Consider the following 21405-nt stretch of genomic DNA (forward strand, 5'->3'; position numbering starts at 1 on the left):
AAATAATCAAGAGAAAGGTGGCTGAAACTCTCTTTCAATGTAATTAATTTACCTTATATGGAGCTATATACATCTACCAAGTGGATTCCACAACAGGGTTACCCAGAAATACCTTGGATTCAACGCTACAGAATCTATTCAATTTTATATTCAAAGCTTCAGACAGGTCTCTCACCAAAATACATCATCTTCAGTAAGTCCATCTCATTCTCAGCAGTATTATTAGGTAGGCAAACCCCAAAGCATGTCTAACACATGCCCACTCCTTTCCCAGTTCTTATCTTCAAGCGTGAGGAAGTGACTGCCTAGTTATCAGAATTACCTGCTTTAGCAGATACAGATAGTTGGAAGTCATAATACCATCATTGCTGCTCTACAGTGATTAATATTAAGGCTAAGGAAATTTTCTGATAGCTAATTCTCAACCTGCCAGCTATAACCAGAGCCTAGTAGAAGCAGAACTGCTCCTGAATCCTTTACTGGTCTGCATGCAATAAGGATGTGCCTGCTCCTGCCGCTGCAGCAAGACAGTGAGAGATTGTCTTAACATGCTCTCTGCATAAAAACATGAGTCTGAAGGAGCAAATGTTACAGTGTATATCACACCTCTTCTCGGGCATCAGAGAAACTAAACACCGGAAGGTGTATGCCTAATGAAATCCAAACCAGACCACAGGGGAACAAGGCAAGGTGCTTATGGCTTTCTCTATCAGAATGTGTATGGCATACAGCAATGTCTGGGATGACAAATGTATAAATACAAGGGATGAAACAAAACAAGCTAAAACCAAGGGGGAGTGAAATGTTCTGACTGACAGGGGAGAGATGTGGAAACAAGGATGGTGAGTTATAGTGGTACTGAAAGATCTCATAGTTAAATAAATATTAGATCCCTGAGAGAGCAGCTTCATATTGCCACCAAAAAGACATCCCTTTCTCTCCCCTCCTCTCACCATTTTCACTGCTCTCAAGACCCAGCGACCCATTTCATCTCTCCCTTGTGCTGCCTCTAATGATCGTGCAGCCATAATCATCAGTTTCTAACAAATCAACTCATTGGTGGAAGGGAGGGGATATTAATATAGCCACATATCCCTCTTTACCAGGGGGCAATGAAAAAGCTGCCTTTGGGCAGCAGTCTGCAGCTAGGTTGGATTACGTACAACAAGGAACTGAACTCTGGAACTGCACAGCCTCTGCACCCGCACTTTCCCAAATGTTTCACCCATTTCCACCTTGAATTTGCATCTTCTGACTTAAATTTTCAGATCTGGATATCTGTACACATGAGAGACCATCTTGGTTATGAAGACGTTTTCCCCATCTAGTCCCAAAACTATAATGAAAACCTTTCAGATATATCAAGGGATGTCAAAGTCCTCGAGGAAATAACTAGCATGGCCACAAGCATGAACTGTGAAATTCTCTTCTTGCAAATCATGGAAAAGATAAGCACTGAAATGTCAGGTCCTAAGGTATATATCCACAAAGACTTAAAGTACCAACTGCATATATAGTTCAAAGAAAAAAGAAATGTAAATGTTGAACAAGTAAAGGCAAAAAAAGAAAAAAGAAAACACGATGAAGTTTGCTAGGCAGATAAATGGACTACCTTATAATTTTCACACTAGTCACGGCAGGCAAATATACAGAGTTCAGCTGTGGGAGCAGAGATCATCCGGTGCTGAAACTGCAACTACTCTTGTTGCCTGAACTTCAGATATCATAATGATGGCAAACTTTGACAGTTCTGATTTAATATCGATAAAGCACCATGAACTAATTAATCTCAGAATACTACTATGAAGTAAAGTAACATCATTCCCATGCAATACTGGTGAAATTGAGGTACTAAAAGAGTTGATAGTTAAAACACTACTTTCTGGCTTTCAGGCATGTACTATAGACTTGCTTTCGTAGGCACAAAATAATACTTTCTGCAACAAACTGAACTCACCACACTGATCATTTGTTCTGTGACCATACAAAGATTAAGGATGTGACAACTGAGAGGCACAAAAAATGAAAAATAACATTTTCAGTTTTTGCCAACACAGTTGAATACTATACAAAACAGGAACTCTTTGGTGCTTAAAACATACTAACCTTTCTGCCAAATCTCTATTGTAAAGTCACTGTGTAAACAGCTACGCATACGGAAAAAGTAGCCTTTCAAAAAATCTTCTATGCTCATCAGATTAATTTTGGCAACATACTATGAGGTCCTACCCATACAGTAATCCCTCTGAAACTGATAGTTTCCTTCTCCAAAACTATGTTCAGCACACAGAGGTAGCATCTTCCCTGACAAGTATGTCAGCCTTTCTTTCTGCCCTCACACACATAAGACCTGTGTGATTCTGTGCGGGGTTTGCTGTGCGGGATGGCAGCAACTGCAGCTAGAGGAGAGGAATGTTGCATAATGCTAGGTGCATTTGTCCTCCCTCAAGTTTCAAGTCTCCACCGAGGCACAAAAAACCCAAAGAAAGCCAAGACAGCAGACAGCAACGTGCAAGACAGAAGGACTTAGAACAAAAGAATATCTGCATTGGGCATCTGAAGCCTGTATTTTTGCAGATTAAAAAATGCATGTACAACTGAAAGCATGACAAAAATTTTACTGCAGTGTTCAAATGCCTTAGTTAAAAACGATCAATATAGACAAAAGGAGATAGCACAAGCAAACCTTGAAAATGCTGTCTGTAGTGCTGTGGGTGAATCTGTATATATAAAACACATGAATTCTGTTTTGCCTTTATGAACTGCCTCTATTTTTATGTCTAACAGCTGCTTTTCACTCTCACAGCGTATTGAATTGTGTTCCTTCTGCTAAAAAAAAGAGCAATAACAGCTACCAATTTGTCAGGAAAAAACCCCACCGCAGTAATTAAGAGCTAGTAAGTAATGAGTAAGGTTACTTCAACACAAAATGGCTTTTCTGTTTTCTCTGAAAAAGGTGCTATGTTCCACAACAACAAAAAAAGAGTCCAAGCTCCGATGCTGCCTTTTGCCATTTCCGAGGCACTGAGGGGAAGGACGTACAAACAGAAGTGCCAAGCTGAACACAGGCTGAGAGGTAGGGCTTTCCCAGCAGGCAGGCAAGCCTCAAATTTGGGGGTCAGCCTGGGCTCTGGGACAGACAAGAGCCAGCACAGAAGACCCTGACCCAGGGCCACAGGATTTTTCATAGCAGCAAAGAAATAAGCCAGTCAACCTCTGTTTATAATACAGGCTAAATTAAGCAAAACTGAGACAAGAAACCCATGTTGAACCTACCCTTCTACTTGTTTCCTTTACCTCTCGCTTGACAGCTACTTGTTAAAGCGTAAATCCACCCTGGAGGTAAAGCTCTGGAAACAAATGTTAATAAGCAGTGCAGAGCCTGAAGCATCATCAGCAGCATTGGGACCTGTAGGCTACACGGTCCCAAGCCTGGAAGGGTAACAACAGAGTGCCCATGCTCAGGGAACATGTGGAGAAAAAAAAAGAGTGGTAGCCTCTACAAAACCCAAAGAAACGTGGAAGCTGTAATTTACATGACCCAAACTCCATTTCCCACTGACCGTACAGGAGGCTGTGGTAACAGCAGCCTTGCTTGTTGTGTCCTTGCATCCCACTCCCTGTCCTGGTTCACCCTTTTCTCACCCCCACCACTTCACTTTTGGAGGAGGACCCACACCAGTGAAGAGATGAAGCTAGTAAGTCTGACCTGTTTCTAAAAAGCCTCTACCGATATAAAGTGTGTCCCCCGAAAAACTGCTTTGGTTCTCTGAAAGATCAGGATCTAGCTAGGGAGACCTATTAGGTGCTGCTCAGACAATGGTGCTTTTTCAAAAACACAATGGATGACCAGGTAGACCTGTATATGACAGCCAAAGACAAAACATTCACCTTCCCTAGGAGAGGTCAGCTGAATTCACACTCTGAGCATCTTTAGGATACATGATAACCCTTTCCTGTCAGACAAAGCATTTCTAACACACCTAGAACAACATTCATAATGCAAAATGCTTTCTATGCAGAAGGCACAGCAGTAGAAAAACTTCTCACAAAGGGTGGACTATTCAATAACGAGAGCTACTTTGTACAGAAGAGCCCCAGGTTCCTTAGAAAAAGAAGCCAAATATCTACAGATATTATATTATATATCTACAGGTATTGTAATATATATATCTACAGGTAGACAGAGGCCACTTTCACAGCAGAATTGGAGCACTTATGTTTAAATGGGAGCAAGATTAGGAGAGTCTAAGCTTTGGTACAGAGAATATTTGGTTATACGTATGGGCTTCCTATGCAAGACAGCAAAGAGTAGACTAGGAATGTGACCAGTACATCCCACCATTCAGATACAGCAGTTCTGCACAGCAGAAACATAGAGCTGCTGCTCTGCCTGGAAATGTGACTACCTACAGACCTCAGTGGTCGTGCAGTTTCAGCAACAGATCTTAATGAAATGCTTTGGAAGGGAGGCTGTTAAGAAACAGCATTGGCAGCATCCATTTACATAAATCTTATTCCTCTTTCAGAAAAGAGGAAACTCTTCAAAGAATGGGAGCCAGGGGGCTGATGTTTCCACCACTGCCTCCAGAGAGTACACAGATGACTGGCTCTAACCCACAGCCCTGTGTTGCTCTAAGGGTGCACATCAGACACTCTTCTTTAAGAAATGTATACAGTAAGAAACAGTTAATGGGACCATATATTTTAATTTTAAAGTGTCTCAGCACTGATGGATTAAATACATGACAGCATAAAAATGTCATTCATCTTTCTTTCAAGTCCACTGAATATCTCTGAGTTCCCATTGCTACCAGAAGTCTTAAATTAAAAAGGAAGATCTGAATTAAATCAGATTCTCCCTCAGACATACTTTTTTCCATGTCTGTTGAACAGAAGTGCTCAAAGGTTTATTTTAAAGTGAATCAGTGGAGGCAAAATAGCTTTTAGTCAGGTAAATAAATCCTCTGAAGAATAAAATGCAGAATGCTATCCTGACCTGACTTAATTTCCCCAAATCCGGAAAAGCGCCCTGGTGTCTCACTTCACCAAAGAAGACCTTTGTTTCATGCAGATTTAGTGGCTACACCTATATGAAACACGAGATATATAAATTAAAGCAATCTTAGGAACATATACAAATATTTGTTTAACATGCTTCAATTACACTTTAAAACATTATTATGGATTTTATGCAAATCCAGGTAGGTAGGAATTGTTACAATTTAGGATCAAAGTGATCTACAGTCTGAGATGTGGGAAAGGAAGCATACAAAAGGATTAAAAGAGAATGAGTTTCTTCTTTTTTTGCTTGGTTATACTTCCATCAAACTTTATTCATTTCAAAGGAAACTGTTTGCAATTTAAATGTCATTAGTAAGGGGAGAAAGGGACTCGCTGAGCTGCGAAATAATTAGCAACTTATTTCCTTCTTCCTGTAGGGGGAAAAATTCCCATAAATGCCAATGTCAGTGCAGACTGACACACATCCTCTTACTTTATGTTAGATATTTCTTGAATTATCAGTATGAAAGTACGGTACTGTACTGGTTGTGGCTGGGATAGAGTTAATTTTCGTCATAGTAGCTTGTATGGTGCTGTGTTTTGGATTTCTGACCAGAACAGTGTTGATAACACAGGGATATTTTAGTTATTGCTGAGCAGTGCTTATACAGCATCAAGGCCTTTTCTGCTTCTCACACTGCCCTGACAGCAAGTAGGCTGGGGGTACACACGAAGTTAGGAAGGGACACAGCTGGGACAGCTGGACTCCCACTGGGGGGGAGTGAGTGAGCGGCTGTGTGGGGCTGAGCTGCCCACCAGGGTTAACCCACAACAGGTACAATAGTAGGAGACAGATCATAACAGCATATGCTGTGAACTTTGATTTCTTGTAGCAATACGAATGTCTCCAAATTCAAACATTTCTGTAAATATTCAAATCCATCCAGATCCACTTTTCTTATCTTTCTTCTCCATTTTAACTCATGTAGGTCCCAGCAAGACTGTACATCTCCACTTTAAAAGGAACTTTGAAAAGCATCAAGGATATTACCTTTTAAATGATGCCCAGTCTTGTCTCAGGTTTTTACTTTTGGAATACCATGAGCTGCTTTTAAAATATGCATAATAGTACCAGCAACAGACCCATACCTCACTGCAGCTCCTGTCAGTAACTCACAGTTACCACAGTCCCCACATACTTCTGCAGACTTCATTCTGAATCCTTACCTGAGCATCTCCTGCTGTAACCTCTTTATATGAGTAAATTTATGTGAATCGGGATTGCAATCCATATTTAAAATCCCATTGACAACTAGACAGATGCTACAAACTTCTCCTTCATCTTTATGCATACAAGTATGCAAGTATTTAGTTTTCAGACTGCAGCCAAAAAGTAATTTTAATAAGAAACCTAGGCCATATACGTCCAAAAGCTATTCTACAATTAACACAGTTTTAATTTGTTTGCCTGAAACAAAAATGCTAGCTCTGAGGATTTTCGCTCTATTTTATTTTTCTGTAGCCTGTTTTGTCCCTGTAAATATAGCAACAAAATGTATTTTCCCCTTTACTCCTATTCCTAGCCTATTTTAATAATTTTGATGTGGAATGGTACATTTCTTTAGAATATAACACATTTTAAAATCCTCTCCTTTTTTCTCAAGAGGGTTTCTTTTTTTTCCAGACACAATCTTTCCTCACATGCTCTTATTGGCAGCGTTTTCTCTCTGACTCAAGCTCTTACACATCTTTCCATTTCCTCTTCCAATGTACGTGTGTATCTCCTTGTCACTCCCTCTGTCCTTTCTATCAGTATCCAGCCATCTTCTGCTCCCCAGTCTCCCCCACTTTCTCCACCACTGTCTCCTTGTCACACCCTTCTCTACACCCATTCTGGCTCTGACTGGGTAAGGCAGCTCCAGCACTGAGGATTGTTTTTGTGTATCTAGGCTGAGCTATGGCCCGAGTTGGATTTTCAATACGTGTAGCTACTGGAAGGCATGAAGCTGGACATGGGACAGTGAGAAAGCATTATTCCTGCAATGTCCCAAAGCATTCCAGTGAAGCCAGTGACATCCTCTGATGTCACTAAACTTTTGCATTTGTAGACTTCATAATGAAACGTGACAACAGCATCCATTTAGTTGTGAGACATACACCAAAGCTACATTAGGGCAAGATTTGCATAATCGTATTGCTTTAAAATTGACCTAACAGCATTCCTAATCGTTGAAATCCACAGATGTCCATGCTGCTGCAACTATATGTCACCCGCCCCTATGCCATTAAATAACACCTTAAACATGATTTCAAATATCTGAATGCAAGTATATGCATTCATACAGTACAGATCCTCAGGTTCATAAGCTCATGATTGGATTACATTGTTTCATCAATGCAATACCCATCTGTGAAAGATAATATAATCTAGACCTTCTCCTCCATTATCTCTAACCTTTTTTAAAAAATACCATCTGAGAAGGAGAACACACGAGAGGAGAAACTGGTTATAAACCATGTTGCACCAAGGCAGTTTGAGGTTAAGTTGTAAGAATGAGATATATTTATTTGGGGATCAGAATACACAGACTTTACCAGTGAAAAAAATAATCTGTTATTTTTCTTTACTGATGAAATATATCCTAGATGTCAAGGGCTTGATGTATCCTTCACAATTCAGTGGCTCCCAAATCTCACACAGATGGTACACTGGAGCTGCAACTGCCATTTTACTCGAAGCACCACAGTGAGGCAAGAATCTCACAACTGCTTTGTATTAAAAGATGGATTTAGAGCAAAATTCCATTGAAAAATACATGAAGCTATGTCAACTGACATCATATGAGTTTCACTTCACAAAAGGAACTCATTGGCTGATCCAGGAGACAGAAGATTGAATGCTCATTAAAAAGTCTTTTGACATCTCCATTCCTAACCAGCTGTGTCCCCTAAGCACCTACATTTCTGCTCCAGAGCCTGCATCCAAGCAGTCTTACACAATTAGTCACAGGCATACTGTCGTGGTTTAACCCTAGCTGGCAACTAAGCACCACACAGCTGCTCACTCACTCCCCCACAGTGGGATGGGGGGAGAGAATCAGAAGGGTAAAAGTGAGAAAACTCGTGGGTTGAGATAAAGACAGTTTAATAGGTAAAGCAAAAGCCACGCACACAAGCAAAGCAGAACAAGGAATTCATTCACTACTTCCCATCAGCAGGCAGGTGTTCAGCCATCTCCAGGAAAGCAGGGCTCCATCATGCGTAATGGTTACTTGGGAAGACAAACGCCATCACTCCGAACGTCCCCCCCTTCCTTATTCTTCCCCCAGCTTTATATGCTGAGCATGACGTCACATGGTATGGGATATCCCTTTGGCCAGTTGGGGTCAGCTGTCCCAGCTGTGTCCCCTCCCAACTTCTTGTGCACCCCCAGCCTACTCGCTGGTGGGGTGATGTGAGAAGCAGAAAAGGCCGTGACTCTGTGTAAGCACTTCTCAGCAGTAACTAAAACATCCCTGTATTATCAACACTGTTTTCAGCACAAATCCAAAACATAGCCCCATGCTAGCTACTATGAAGAAAATTAACTCTATCCCAGACAAAACCAGCACGCATACAAAAAGATTTAGGGATTGTGAGACCAAATTTTAGAAACCTCCACAGCTAAATGGCAAATGAGAAGGGGCCTGGACAATGCAGAGGTTTTAAGAAACTTTTAGGCGCTGGGTTCCTCCAGTGGCTCCAGCTCTGTTTTCAGGCCGGAGCAGCCTAATTGTGGGGCTGGAAGTACTGTGGAGTCTCACAGTTGAACATCCTGATATCTTTACCCCGGGGACTAGAGCAGGAACGCACTCTTTAAGCGGATCATACACTACCAAAGGAAAGGGAACCACTGCCACAAAATATTTAGCCGTATTTTGGAACAAAAGGGCTAGTGTAGATACTTAACACTTCAAGACTCTGGACAGGAGGCAAGTACCTAAATTTCCTGAGCGTGCATGTCCCAACACAAGCCTGGCAGCTTTTCCTACCAGCCACCTCAGGACATTCCCTCTTCATTTGCTGAGGCTTTGCAAAGCCTCTTCTTGGCAGCCTGCCAGTCCTCCCGGGAGCTGGGTCTCCACACTGGCAGCTCCGATGCACAGGAAATCAGACACAGGGCCAGTACGTGTTGTGAGACAGGTGCTATAAGAAATTAATAAATTTCATTTCACAGATACTTTGAGAAAGGTTCAAAAGGCCAACAAGTATAAGTTTCTCTGATGCAAATGCCCCACTGCATTCTTACTAGTACACTGGTACTTGCTTGGTATGTTCATCCATCTTCACTTTCAACGGAAAATAAAGTTCTTAGATTTTATTCTTAAAGATGAATGTTTTTACCATGCTGTTTCTCAAGACACCTCTGCAGGATCATTTGCCATTTTACTAGTGTAACTGTGAAGTAGCTGGTTATGAAATAATGAAAGCTGAAAGTTCAGTGACCCAACTTCCCATCATCAACATGAACATATGCTTGTATCAGGAACATAAACATGGCATGTTACATGTTGGAGAATCCTGATGGAAATGTCAGATAAAGTAAAATCCCTCACAAGTTTAATTAATGGATAGTCCCCTGACCATTTATTCTTCTCTCAAAATGCTACTGACCATGACATTGACCATGTGAGATGGTCAATGTTAATGAAAATAATACTAACAAAGGAATTACTGAGTATCTGAAGCCTCTGTAAATAAATATATATTACATATATAGCTAGATGGCCAGGCAGATACATAGGGTTAAGTTCTTCAAGTGTAAATAAAACCAGTATCATTGCTTCAGCTTTATGCAGATGACTGCAGCTACAGGTATTAAGACAGCAAAATACATCAAAGCAGTTCAAACTATAAACAGAATTATTTCAAAATGAAATTTGGCCAAACGTTAAATATTTGCCTCAGTTAATCCAATAATGTCTAACTGAAATCAGTGGAATATAAAGGCAAAATATGACCATATAAAGGAAATTATACTGTACTTTCTCTTTAGTTAGGCTTATGTCATCTCATCAATTTACATAGTCTTGAGGTGGAGAGGAACAGGCTAAATGTAGAAACCTTTTATGTATTTAATTTCAGTCAAAATACCAATTAGCAGCAAAATGAAAATCTTTATGCAATAATCTCCTGAAACTTATCAAGTACAACAATAAAAACCTCAGCAGTTCTGACCGATTGACTTCAAAATAGAAATAATCTACGCAGGAAAGTCCCAACATCACCCCAGCCCACTCAGCCTTCACCTCACAATTCAAGAATTTTTCACTAGAGTATATTATCTAGTTAATCGCGAGCATATTGCAATCATTAGATATTGAAATCACTGAAGTTTGAGAGGTGTAAAGGGTTCTCACTCAGTAGCAGCTAATGTCCCAATCAATGTACTGTTCCAACAAGGAACTTCAAAATACTAGGGGCAGAACAGCTCGACTGTTTTACCTACCTGAGCCTTGAATGCATGTCAGTCAGATGCATAAATTATTATTCTTTTTAATATTATTTAGAAATATTAGAATAAGATGTGGTATTGGTCATCCTCAGCCCTTCAAAATAAAATTAAAAAAACCCTGGCAATGTATCTCTGAAGGAAATAACTCTACCATAACATGTAACATGCCCAGTTTCAACCTCCTGCTAGAATTATTCATTATCATTAAAAATAAATTATAAACAGTTCTTGGAGAAAATACAGAGGTAAACAGATAATGAGAAAACAGATATTTACATTGTGGTTATTGTCTTTTAAAGTATGTTAATTGTAGATGAAAGTAGATGGCAACAAATAACATCTTATCCTGTCTTCAGTGTTTAACACACAATCTCTTTAGTAAAGATGCCGTTCCACACACAGCCAGACTGAAGTGAATGCCATTACTTCCACTTTGCAGTGATGTAACTCAGATGCCAACCCATGCCTTTTCTTTTCATCACTCCCTCCAGATTTCTCTTCTATAGTCCTTCATGCAACAGCAGCAACAACAGAAAGGAAACAGAGAACCTCTTCCTGTGACAAGGCTCTGCCACGTTCAGTCACACATTAGCACTCCCCCAAGCAATGGTACAGAACCTCTGCCACCCTCCTGGCACCTGCCATTGTGGCAACTTACCAGGAAACTGAGGGGCAAAACTCATTTGCATGCACATTTTAAAAATGCACACAGATTTGAATCAGAGAAAAAAAAAGATCTGCAAAGATGGCAGAAAACAGAACTCTGGTCTTTGTAACTCCCCCCAGGTGAAAAAAATCACCTGGATTGCTGTTCACTAGGAGTAGTCAGGGCCAAATCAAAAATTCATCAGTATCGCTGAGGATCCAAGTGAGCCCCATCACATCAGTGGAATTACTCCAGATTTATACAGCTGTAGTTGAGATCAAGCAGTTGACTATCAGCAAGTGCTTTTATGACAATGAAGTGCTTCCTGGTTTTGACACCTTTATCAACCCCAGGTCCTAATCTGACAGAAGAGCATCCTAATTATTTTCATATCTTGCTGTATGTATGATCATTATGGGGTGAGAACTCCCCATCAAAGATGGATTTTTCAACATTAAGGAAAAAGAATGAGCAAAACCACAAAAAAACCTAAAATTAAATATTCTGTCATTTGCAGAAAAGCTAATAACCTGGAATACCATCTCTAATCCATAGGCTATTTTTTCTACTTGAGAGCAAATGCTGTCTGACACAAATACCTTATTGGGTAGAAACAAGACAGTTGAACGGTGCAAAGTTATCCTGCCTTCTAGCTTTGCTCTTAAAACATGAAAAAATCTTATCTATAAACACAAAATGGAACATTCATTTAAAGCAACAAGGTTTCAAGATGGCAACCTGTAATAGATGAGATAAAATGCAGAATGCTACAGTTTGAAAGGAACTTATTTAATTATATATTTCTTTTTAAAAATGGTATATCACCATTTTTTGCACTCTCTTTTGACAAACAGTACATTTCATTACACAGGAGACATGCTGTTGCTCCTTTTATTTCTGATTGTCCTGGTTTCGGCAGGGATAGAGTTAATTTCCTTCCTAGTAGCTGGTACAGTGTTTTGGATTTAGGAGGAGAACAAAGTTGATAACACACCGATGTTTTAGTTGTTGCTAGGTAATGCTTACACTAGTCAAGGACTTTTTAAGTTTCCCACGCTCTACTGACTGAGAAGGCTGCAGGTGCACAGCGAGCAGCTGTGTGGTGCTCAGTTGCCGACTGAGGTTAAACCAGGAGGGGACATAGCCAGGACAGCTGACCCAAACTGACCAAAGGGATATTCCATACCATATGACGTCTGCTCAGCAATAAAAGCTAAGAGAAAGGAGGAGGGGAGGGGGGCATTTGTTATTACGACGTTTGTCTTCCGGAGCAACCGCTCGCTAAGTGTACTGAAGCCCTGCTTCCTGGGAAGTGGCTGGACATCGCCTGCTGATGGGAAGTAGAGAATAAATCTTTTGTTTTTCTTTGCTTCCGCACGTGGACTTTGCTTTTGCTTTATTAAACTGCCTTTATCTTGACCCACGAGTTTTTTTCCATCTTATTTTCTTCCCCCTCTGTCCTGCTGAGGAGGGGAGTGATAGAGCAGCTTGGTGGGCACCTGGCGACCAACGAAGGTCAACCCACCACAGTCCCTTTTGGCGCCCAACACGGGGCTCAAGACAACAGCAGTTTTGTATTAAGCATGCTATAGCTATAGTAGTTATTAAATGGCAAGCTCCTGTGCGGGTCACGGAGTTTGTTGGCTGCACTGCGTATCTCTTTATTTTGCTGAGCTTGGGAACATGTTAATACAAACATTGGCTATGTGCTTTGCCCTGGCACTGATGGCCTTGCTGTGCTGGGGGAGCTATCTTGTGGAGAGGATGAAGGAATACATCTCCCTCTTCCTACCTGGGATTGATGTAGGTGGTTTTATTATGCAGGTTCCCGAGGTCCTTGTTCACCCTTACGTGAGATGTTTAATACTACTAATTAACGCTGTTGGCATATTGTGGGGTTTGTGGAATCTGGTGTCGTCCTGGTGTAAGAGAAGACAACTTTTGGCTGAGGCGATACTGAATTGTGCCCTGAGGCGGCCGGTCTCTGGGTGGTAAGGGTGTGTGGAAGGATTTGGGCAGGTGCCTAGGGCCATTATCACCTCCCATGGCCTGGGACTTTACACCTGAACAGGTGAGCAACCCTGGCAAACTGACGCGCCACCTGATAGAAGGGTGCCTTGCCTACCCCAATGAAAACCAGCAGCTTCTAGCACTGTATTGAGGCCTGGCCTGTGCCTATCGAGCCACAGTTCAGTACTCTCAGAGGACTGTGGTTGAGGCAGGGACCCAAACAACAACTACAGTAATTGCCCCAGTAGTGAAAAAGAAATAATGAACAAGGAGGTCAACGGGTCCATATCATCAATTAGTAAGGGAGGAGGAAGAAGAGGAAAGGTTTGATCAAGAAACCAGTCCTTCAACAAAGAAATGGGAGGAAGGAGTAAGAGAAATCAGACAGGAAGCGGAAACTACACAGTCCCTGACCTTATCAGAACTTTGAGACATAGGGAAAGATTACAGCCGCCAGCCAGGTGAGTGGATTGCTGCTTGGCTGCTCCGATGCTGGGATAACGGAGCCGACAGTCAGCAACTGGAAGGTAGGGAAGCCCAACAGCTGGGATCCCTTGCTAGAAACCAGGAATTGAGAAAGGAATTGGAAAAGAGACAGCAATCCGCAGTCTCTGGAGACGGCTCCTCTCAAGTGTGAGGGCAAGATATCCATTCAAGGAAGATCTTATGAAGTCCCCAGGAAAGTGGACTACTGCGGATGAAGGCATCCAGTACCTGAGATAATTAGCGGTGCTGGAAGTCATCTACAATGATCTAGACAATGATGAGGTCTCCAAAGATCCAGAGGATGTCCTGTGCACATGGGCCATGTGGAGGAAGGTGATTCAAAATGCCCCAGCATCATATTCTAACAGCTTGGCAACAATGTATTGGCCCGGATATGGATACACCAACTGTGGAGAGAGCGTCCTCTTGGCTCCAAAACTTTGAAGAAAATCTCTGTCCCTCCTCATCCCTATGGGCCAGCGCCTTGGCTGTCAGGGGCGCCCCAAGAAGTCAGTCCCCTCCTGCCCCGGTCAGAGGGAAAGGGAGCCCCAGGCACATGCCGTGTGGTGCACTCTGGTTCTTCCTGCATGACCAGGGGGAGGACATGAGGGAGTGGGATGGTGAACCCACCTTTAAGCTGGAAGCCCATGTCTGCGAACTGAGAAGGAAGACAGCTCTTAAGAAGGGGCCACCCAAGAAGGCTTTCAGCTTAGTTGCTGTAGAGACACAAGAAGGCAATCAGCAATCTCCCAGACATGGAAGAAGGATTGAGATCACCTCCCTTGATCCTGGTGAGGGGACTTCTGGTCTGGTACCGAAAGGGTCAGACAGTGAATACTCTGACCAGGAACAGGAATAGAGGGTCCCTGCCTTGGGCCAGGAGGAAGAAAGGGATGACTAGGTATACTGGACTGTGTGGATTCGGTGGCCTGGCACATCAGACCCACAAAAGTATAAGGCTTTGGTAGACACTGGTGCACAGTGTACGCTGGTGCCATCAGGGTATAGGGGCACGGAGCCCATCTGGATCTCTGGAGTGATAGGGGAATCCCAAGAATTGTCTGTATTGGAGGCTGAGGTGAGCTTAACAGGGGACAAGCGGCAAAAGCACCCCATTGTGGCTGGCCCAGAGGCCCCTTGTATCCTTGGCATAGACTACCTCAGGAGAGGGTACTTCAAGGACCAAAAGGGGTACCGATGGGCTTCTGGTGTAGCCACTGTGAACACAGAGAAGATCAAACAGCTATGTACCCTGCCTGGCCTCTCGGAAGATCCCTTCATTGTGGGATTGCTGTGACTTGAAGAACGGCAGGTGCCAATTGCTACCAAGACGGTGCACCGATGGCAATATCGCATGAACCGAGACTCCCTGGCTCCCATCTGTCCTGGTTTCGGCAGGGATAGAGTTAATTTCCTTCCTAGTAGCTGGTACAATGCTGTGTTTTGGATTTAGGAGGAGAACAAAGTTGATAACACACCGATGTTTTAGTTGTTGCTAGGTAATGCTTACACTAGCCAAGGACTTTTTTAGTTTCCCATGCTCTACCGACTGAGAAGGCTGGAGGTACACAAGAAGCTGGGAGGGGGCACAGCCAAACTGGCCAAAGAAACATTCCATACCATGTGACGTCATGCTCAGTACATAAACTGGGGAAAGCTGGCAGGGGGGGCCGCTGCTCGGGGACTGGCTGGGCATCGGTCGGCGGGTGGTGACCAATTGCATTGTGCATCACTTGCTTTGTGTATTATTATAATATTATTATTGTTGTTGTTGATATTTTATTTCAATTATTAAACTGTTTTTATCTCAACCCACGAGTTTTTCTCACTTCTACTCTTCCAATTCTCTCCCCCATCCCACTGTGGGGGCGGGGGGAGGAGTGAGCGAGCAGCTGTGTGGTACTCGGTTGCCGACTGAGGTTAAACCACAACACCATCCATGAGCTGATTTATCAATTGGAGAGCCAAGGAGCGATCAGCAAGACTCACTCACCTTTTAATAGTCCCATATGGCCAGTGCAAAAGTCTGACAGAGGGTGGAGACTAACAGTAGACTATCATGGCCTGAACGAAGTCATGCCACCGCTGAGTGCTGCTGTACCAGACATGCTAGAGCTTCAATATGAACTGGAGTCAAAGGCAGCCAAGTAGTATGCTACAATTCACATTGCCAATGTGTTTTTTCATTTCCTTTGGCAGCAGAATGCAGGCCACACTTTGCTTTCGTGTGGAGGGGTGCCCAATACACCTGGAATTAACTGCCCCAGGGGTGGAAGTACAGCCCTACCATTTGTCATGGACTAATCCAAACTGCACTGGAAAAGGGTGATACCATGTGACAGATGCACTCAACCCCTGACCAGACTGGCGATGGTTTGGTGCAGGCTCCGGAAGGGGTAAAGGCCTGAGCCGTAGCCAGGCGTGAACTCCCCTAGTTTCAATCTGTTCTCTGAAAACCCACAAAGGAGCAGAGTGACCCAGTGAGCATCGATGCATATGAGCTTGGAACACCGATCATGCGATTGACACATGAATAGGCGGGTGGCTTTTCCAAGACTCATTTATCAAGGAACAAAGAATGTTGTGGGTACAAGGAGTCCCATGCATACCTTTTCCATCGCATGTAATTTGACTACGAGCCAACCACTTTATCCCATAAATATGACAGCCTAGGTGAGCCTTCTTTGAGCTCTCCCTGCTAGGCAGCATGGCTGCATGGCGGTGATCTCCCCTTGAGCTGGGACACCTCTCAGGGTTGCTCCTCAAGGCAGAGAGACCTTTCACCAACGACAGATCTTTGGTAAGCGACTGATATTGCGCATAACCTTGTAGTATGGTAACTTTGATTTTGTCTTGGTAACTTTGATTGCATGCTGAATTGATGCTAATGAAACATTGCATATATAATCCCTTAGACATAAACCGTTGACCAAGTCTGAGACTAGGTTTGGACCTAGTCGCACCTAGACTCCTCTCTGAGGAGGAGTTTAGAAAGCAAGGGGGTCCACTCTGAACCTTGTGACTCAATGGGAGGGTCCTCCTTACCCTTTTGCATCCCCGGTCTCTCTGTGAATCATTCTAACTCAAGTGTAACTCAATTTTCCTTTGTATGTTTCTTCCACGCAGTAATTAATAGAGTGAACCTTGCCATTGAACTTTGTTAAGTCACACTTTTACAACATCATATTAAAACTACTTTTGCTATTGCCTTTGATGGTGATTCTTTAAGCGATCTAAATCACTCATTCCACGACATGCCTCAACAGCTACAGTACATCGATTACATCATCGTGTGGGGCAACAAGGCAGAAGAATTGTTTGAGAAGGGAAAAAGAGTGATTCAGATTCTTCTGAAAGCTGGTTTCGCCATAAAAAGAAGCAAGATCAAGGGACCTGCACAGGATATGAAGTTTTTGGGAATAAAATGGCAGGATGGACACTGTCATGTGACTATGGATGTGATCAACAAGATAGCAACTGTCTCCACCAGCTAACAAGAAAGAAACACAAGCTTTCCTAGGCATTGTGGGATTCTGGAGAATGCATATTCAAGGTTATAGTCAGCTTGTGAGCCCTCTCTATCGAGTAACCCAAAAGAAGAACTATTTTGAGTGGGGCCTTGAGCAACAGCAAGCCTTTGAGCAGATCAAACAGGAGATAGCTTGTGCGGTAGCTCTTGAGCCTCTCCATACAGGACCAGCTGTGCAAAACGTACTCTACACTGCAGCTGGGGAGCATGGTCTCACCTGGAACCTCTGGCAGAAAACATCAGGAGAAACCCGAGGTTGACCATTAGGGTTTTGGAGCTGGGGGTATCGAGGAACAGAAGCCCACTACACCCTGACTGAAAAAAGAGATACTAGCAGCATATGAGGGGGTTCAAGCCGCTTCAGAAGTTGTTGGTACAGAAGCATATCTCCTCTTGGCACCACGATTGCCTGTGCTACACTGGATGTTCAAAGGAAACATCCCCTCTACGCATCACGCAACCAGCACTACATGGAGTAAGTGGGTAGCGTTGATCACGCAACAAGCTCGATTGGGGAAACCCAACTGCCCAGGCACCTGGCATTCAGCCAAGGTCAACCCACCACAACTGGAGACCTGCCCGAATGCCGCACACGATACAGCATAGCCGCTGCTCAGCAAGCACCTTTTCTAAGAAGAAACCACTAACTCTTCTTTGATGTGAGAAAGAAAAGTTTGGCCCTTAATGGTCAAGGCTTAGGGTTTTCATTTTATGTACTTCACAAGAGAGCTTACTACCATAAACTTGCCACTCAGTATACCACTGTATACTAAGAATATTGTAAAACATCTTTCTAAATCAAAATACAAACAAGCAGAGAACATGAAACCCTTCTCTCAAAGGATGCCTTTTAAATGTCCTTAAAATGTCAAAAGGAAAGTGAAATTTGAGTATGCTCTAAGTAACAACCCACTTTCACCAATGTCTCTAAGCATAACTTTTATTTCTCAATTCAGTTTGAATTTTCAAGATCCTGAGACTAGTTTCCAGTCAACAGTTTCCTTAAGCAAATGCTGACCCCAGTTAAAATTCAAGGCTGTGGGATGTAAGGCCATCTTCCATCTCTCATTGTAGAAGTGACAATGTTTTGTTTCAACATTTATAAACCAGTTTGTTTTACATCAGTTATGCCCTTGGGCTTTTTACTTTATTCAGCTTGGAAAATGGAAACAATAGACAGGTTTCACTTTCTGGTTTCTTGCTGCAATATTTGGTTTAGAAAACAGTGCAAAGTAAATTTTAAATTCGATTGTTTTAATTACATGATAAATAATATTTCTGTTCGATAATTTTTACTGTATCAAGCCTTTCAAAATTGTCTTTTAAAACAAGACCAAAACAAAACATATACTAAACCCCTAAATTAAAGAGTATACTACAAGCAACCTGAAAATACATCTGATTCTCAGCTACTGGGGGAACTGAACTATTCTACTCCACTGAAAATGATAGAAGTTGTCTTTTCCTTTAGTAGGAAGAGGCAGGGTAGTGAGGTGGGAAAGTGTTTTTCTGAGCAGTCTTGCAGCCTGGGGACCATCTGGGAGCCTGGTCCTGCAGCCAGGCCCCGAAGCATGCATGGAGGAGAAGCGATGGCTGTAGGAGCGTTGCCTGCACTGAAAGGTTCACTTGCAAAGAATACAACACTTTAACCTGACGTACCCTGGTAAAGAAAAACAATCACCAAAGATATCAGATGAACTGAGAAAAAAAAATAAAACAAAAAAAATAAAACCAAGACATCTTGCCAAGTGTAATAAAATTCAGCTAAAAGATAAGAGGATGACCTAGCATATACTGTAAATACCATATTAAGTAAAAGGTAACTAAGAGCCAGGGAAACAAAAAGGATGTGTTCAAGCTTTTACATATATTTCCTTTTGAAAACAGACAAACACAACAAATGGTGAAATATAATAAAAAAATGTGTACATGCACAATCCAGTTTATAACCAAAAGCTCGTAACCACTTAGAAATAATATTTAAACTACCATTCAATAAAACATTTTTTTTAGCCTTAGAAGCTATACTGACATTTCACTTAATGTCTCAGTAGTTTAATTTGTTCAATTGCAGAGTCTTGCATCTGTCATAGGACTAAATATGGCTCTCATGCAAGAGAATAAGGTGCTGATGTGAAATTTGGGCTATTTGTTATTAAAATCATAATTTTTTCCAGTTTTTTAAGATGAATTAACTTTATATTTCATATGTTGATGCCTTTGTTGTGTTTCTGTTAAGTTTACATATGGCAGAAATTCTACATATACACATAAATTAAAAAAAGAGAAATGGTGAAATGCCACAGCACTCAGAGGAACAAGCCTCCAACAACTAGGATCACCTTTCTGATCACTTCCCTAGACACTTCCTCTTCAGTTTACGTTTGCGAGAAGGCAGATGATTTATTGATCCTCCTTGCAAAAGGAAAGGAAACAAAAAAGCCCGCCACAGTATTGAACCACTACACCTCACTGCCAGCAGGAAATGAAGGGAGTCATTACTGTAAAAAAAAGTACCTTTTGGAGCCTCCAATATAGGTGAAGGTAAAGGTGGAGTCTGAGTACCTGAAATCTGAGATACAAAGAGCTGCGTTATTACAACTTGTCTTTATTTTGGCTGAAATAGCTGAGGTTTTGCAGACCAGCATTCTGCTACCGACACGGTGTGTGTGTGTGGGGGGAGGGGGTCGGCATGAATCAGAGGAAATGCAGCAACTCCCCCCCCCCAGACCCTCGCAACAAGTGCCCGGTGCTATGGCAACGGCAGGGATTTCCATTGTCAGAAACGGCAACAGGCAGCCACAAACCGGGCTCCTGCGACGGCAAATCACTGCCGGCACCTCCATGTCCCCGCCAAGAAAGCGGCGAAACCCCGGGGGTTTTTTGCACGGAAGGGGGGGACGTTTACCGCTTGCCATGCCCCCAGCCCTGAAGCCAGGCGGGCGTGCGGGGATAAAGGCATGCACAGAGGATGGCAGGAGCCCGGCCGCCCGGAAAACAGCCGTGTAGCGCCCGCCGGAGCAAAAAGCACCAGGGCTGCGCTCGGCTGGGCGCTCGCCCCAGCAGCTGTGGGCTGCGCCAGGCAGCGGGGGGCACGCACACTCGCACACACCCGCCCGGTTTTGCGTGTGGCCACTGCCACGCTCCCTGACTCGAGATGCCCCCCCGCTTTCCCAGCCGACGCCTGGTCTCATCTGCCCTCAGATGCCCTCGGAAGAAGAGCAGGAAGAGGAAGAAGGGGGCTGAGGGCAGGCACAAGCCGGCTCGGCGGCGGCCTCCGCTCCCGGGAACGGCGGCGAAGGGCACGGGCACAGTCCGGGCAGCCGCGCCGCGGCGGGAGCGGGGTCTGGGACGGGCGGGCGGCGGCGGCAGCCTCCGCGCCGCTAACCTGGCGCCCGGGAAACTCACCTGCAAACAGGCAGTCCTTCTCCGCCTTGCACTTTTGGATCACAACGTCAATATCCTTCTGAATCCTCTCTTGTCTTGAACACATCCCCATGAAATAAATCCCAGGGGAAAAAAAAAGCAGCCTTTATTTCCACCCCACCCCCCGCGCTGCCAGTTTTAATATTCAGTCCGAAAGACGGACCTGGGGCTGGTGAGCCGGAGTCTCCCCGCGCCCCGGAGGGATCCGCTCGGCCGTCTGGAGGACGGAGGAGGAAGGCGGCGGGAGCCGATGTTGCATGCCCAGATGTGCCCGCCCAGATGTGCCGCCGCTGCCGGCGAATGGCAATTTCCTCACAGTAGATCCAGCGGAGGGTGGCGGCGGCGACACGGGATCCCCCCACACCCCACGCCCTCTAGGTTTTGGGGGGATTGGTTGGCTGATTTGGTCTTTTTTTGGAAGGGAAAAAAAAAATAAGGGGGGGGGCAAGCCGACCCGACCGCTCACATCCCTGCCCCTCCCTCCAGCAGCGGCGATCGCCGCGCAGCAGCAGCGCGGAGAGCCGGCGGCGGCGGCGGCTCCCGCACCCGGTCCCTGGCGGCGCGGCGGGGCCGGCGCTGCTGCAGCGACGCCGAGCCGCAGACCCTCCCCTCGCTCCCGGCCCGGCACGTACGGCCCCCGCCGGCTCCCCGGGCGGAGGCAGCGCGGGGGAAGGAAGGGGCGGATGCACAGAGCCGTGCGGGCAGCCTGTGAGGCGGCGGCTCGATGGTCCCGGCTCCGCTGCCGGCCCTCGCCTCCTCCCCCAGCCCCGGCCCCGGGCATAGGCTTTCGCCTCCTTCCGAGAAGCGGAG

At 44.1% G+C, this 21405-nt stretch overlaps 1 protein-coding gene across 1 annotated transcript in view; it reads right to left on the reverse strand.

Annotated features, from left to right (window-relative positions):
- Positions 1 to 20996, reverse strand: part of LOC143172099 (protein mono-ADP-ribosyltransferase PARP8-like) — a 119095-nt gene extending 98099 nt beyond the window's left edge. Inside the window, 4 exon segments of the mRNA XM_076361350.1 lie at positions 19687 to 19741; positions 20578 to 20684; positions 20686 to 20761; positions 20764 to 20996. Of these exon segments, the coding sequence (XP_076217465.1) occupies positions 19687 to 19741; positions 20578 to 20684; positions 20686 to 20761; positions 20764 to 20854 (329 nt within the window). The 5' untranslated portion in view covers positions 20855 to 20996.
- Positions 20997 to 21405: the final 409 nt, after the last annotated feature.

This window comes from Aptenodytes patagonicus, chromosome W (assembly GCF_965638725.1).
Source record: "Aptenodytes patagonicus chromosome W, bAptPat1.pri.cur, whole genome shotgun sequence".
Lineage (NCBI taxonomy): Eukaryota > Metazoa > Chordata > Aves > Sphenisciformes > Spheniscidae > Aptenodytes > Aptenodytes patagonicus.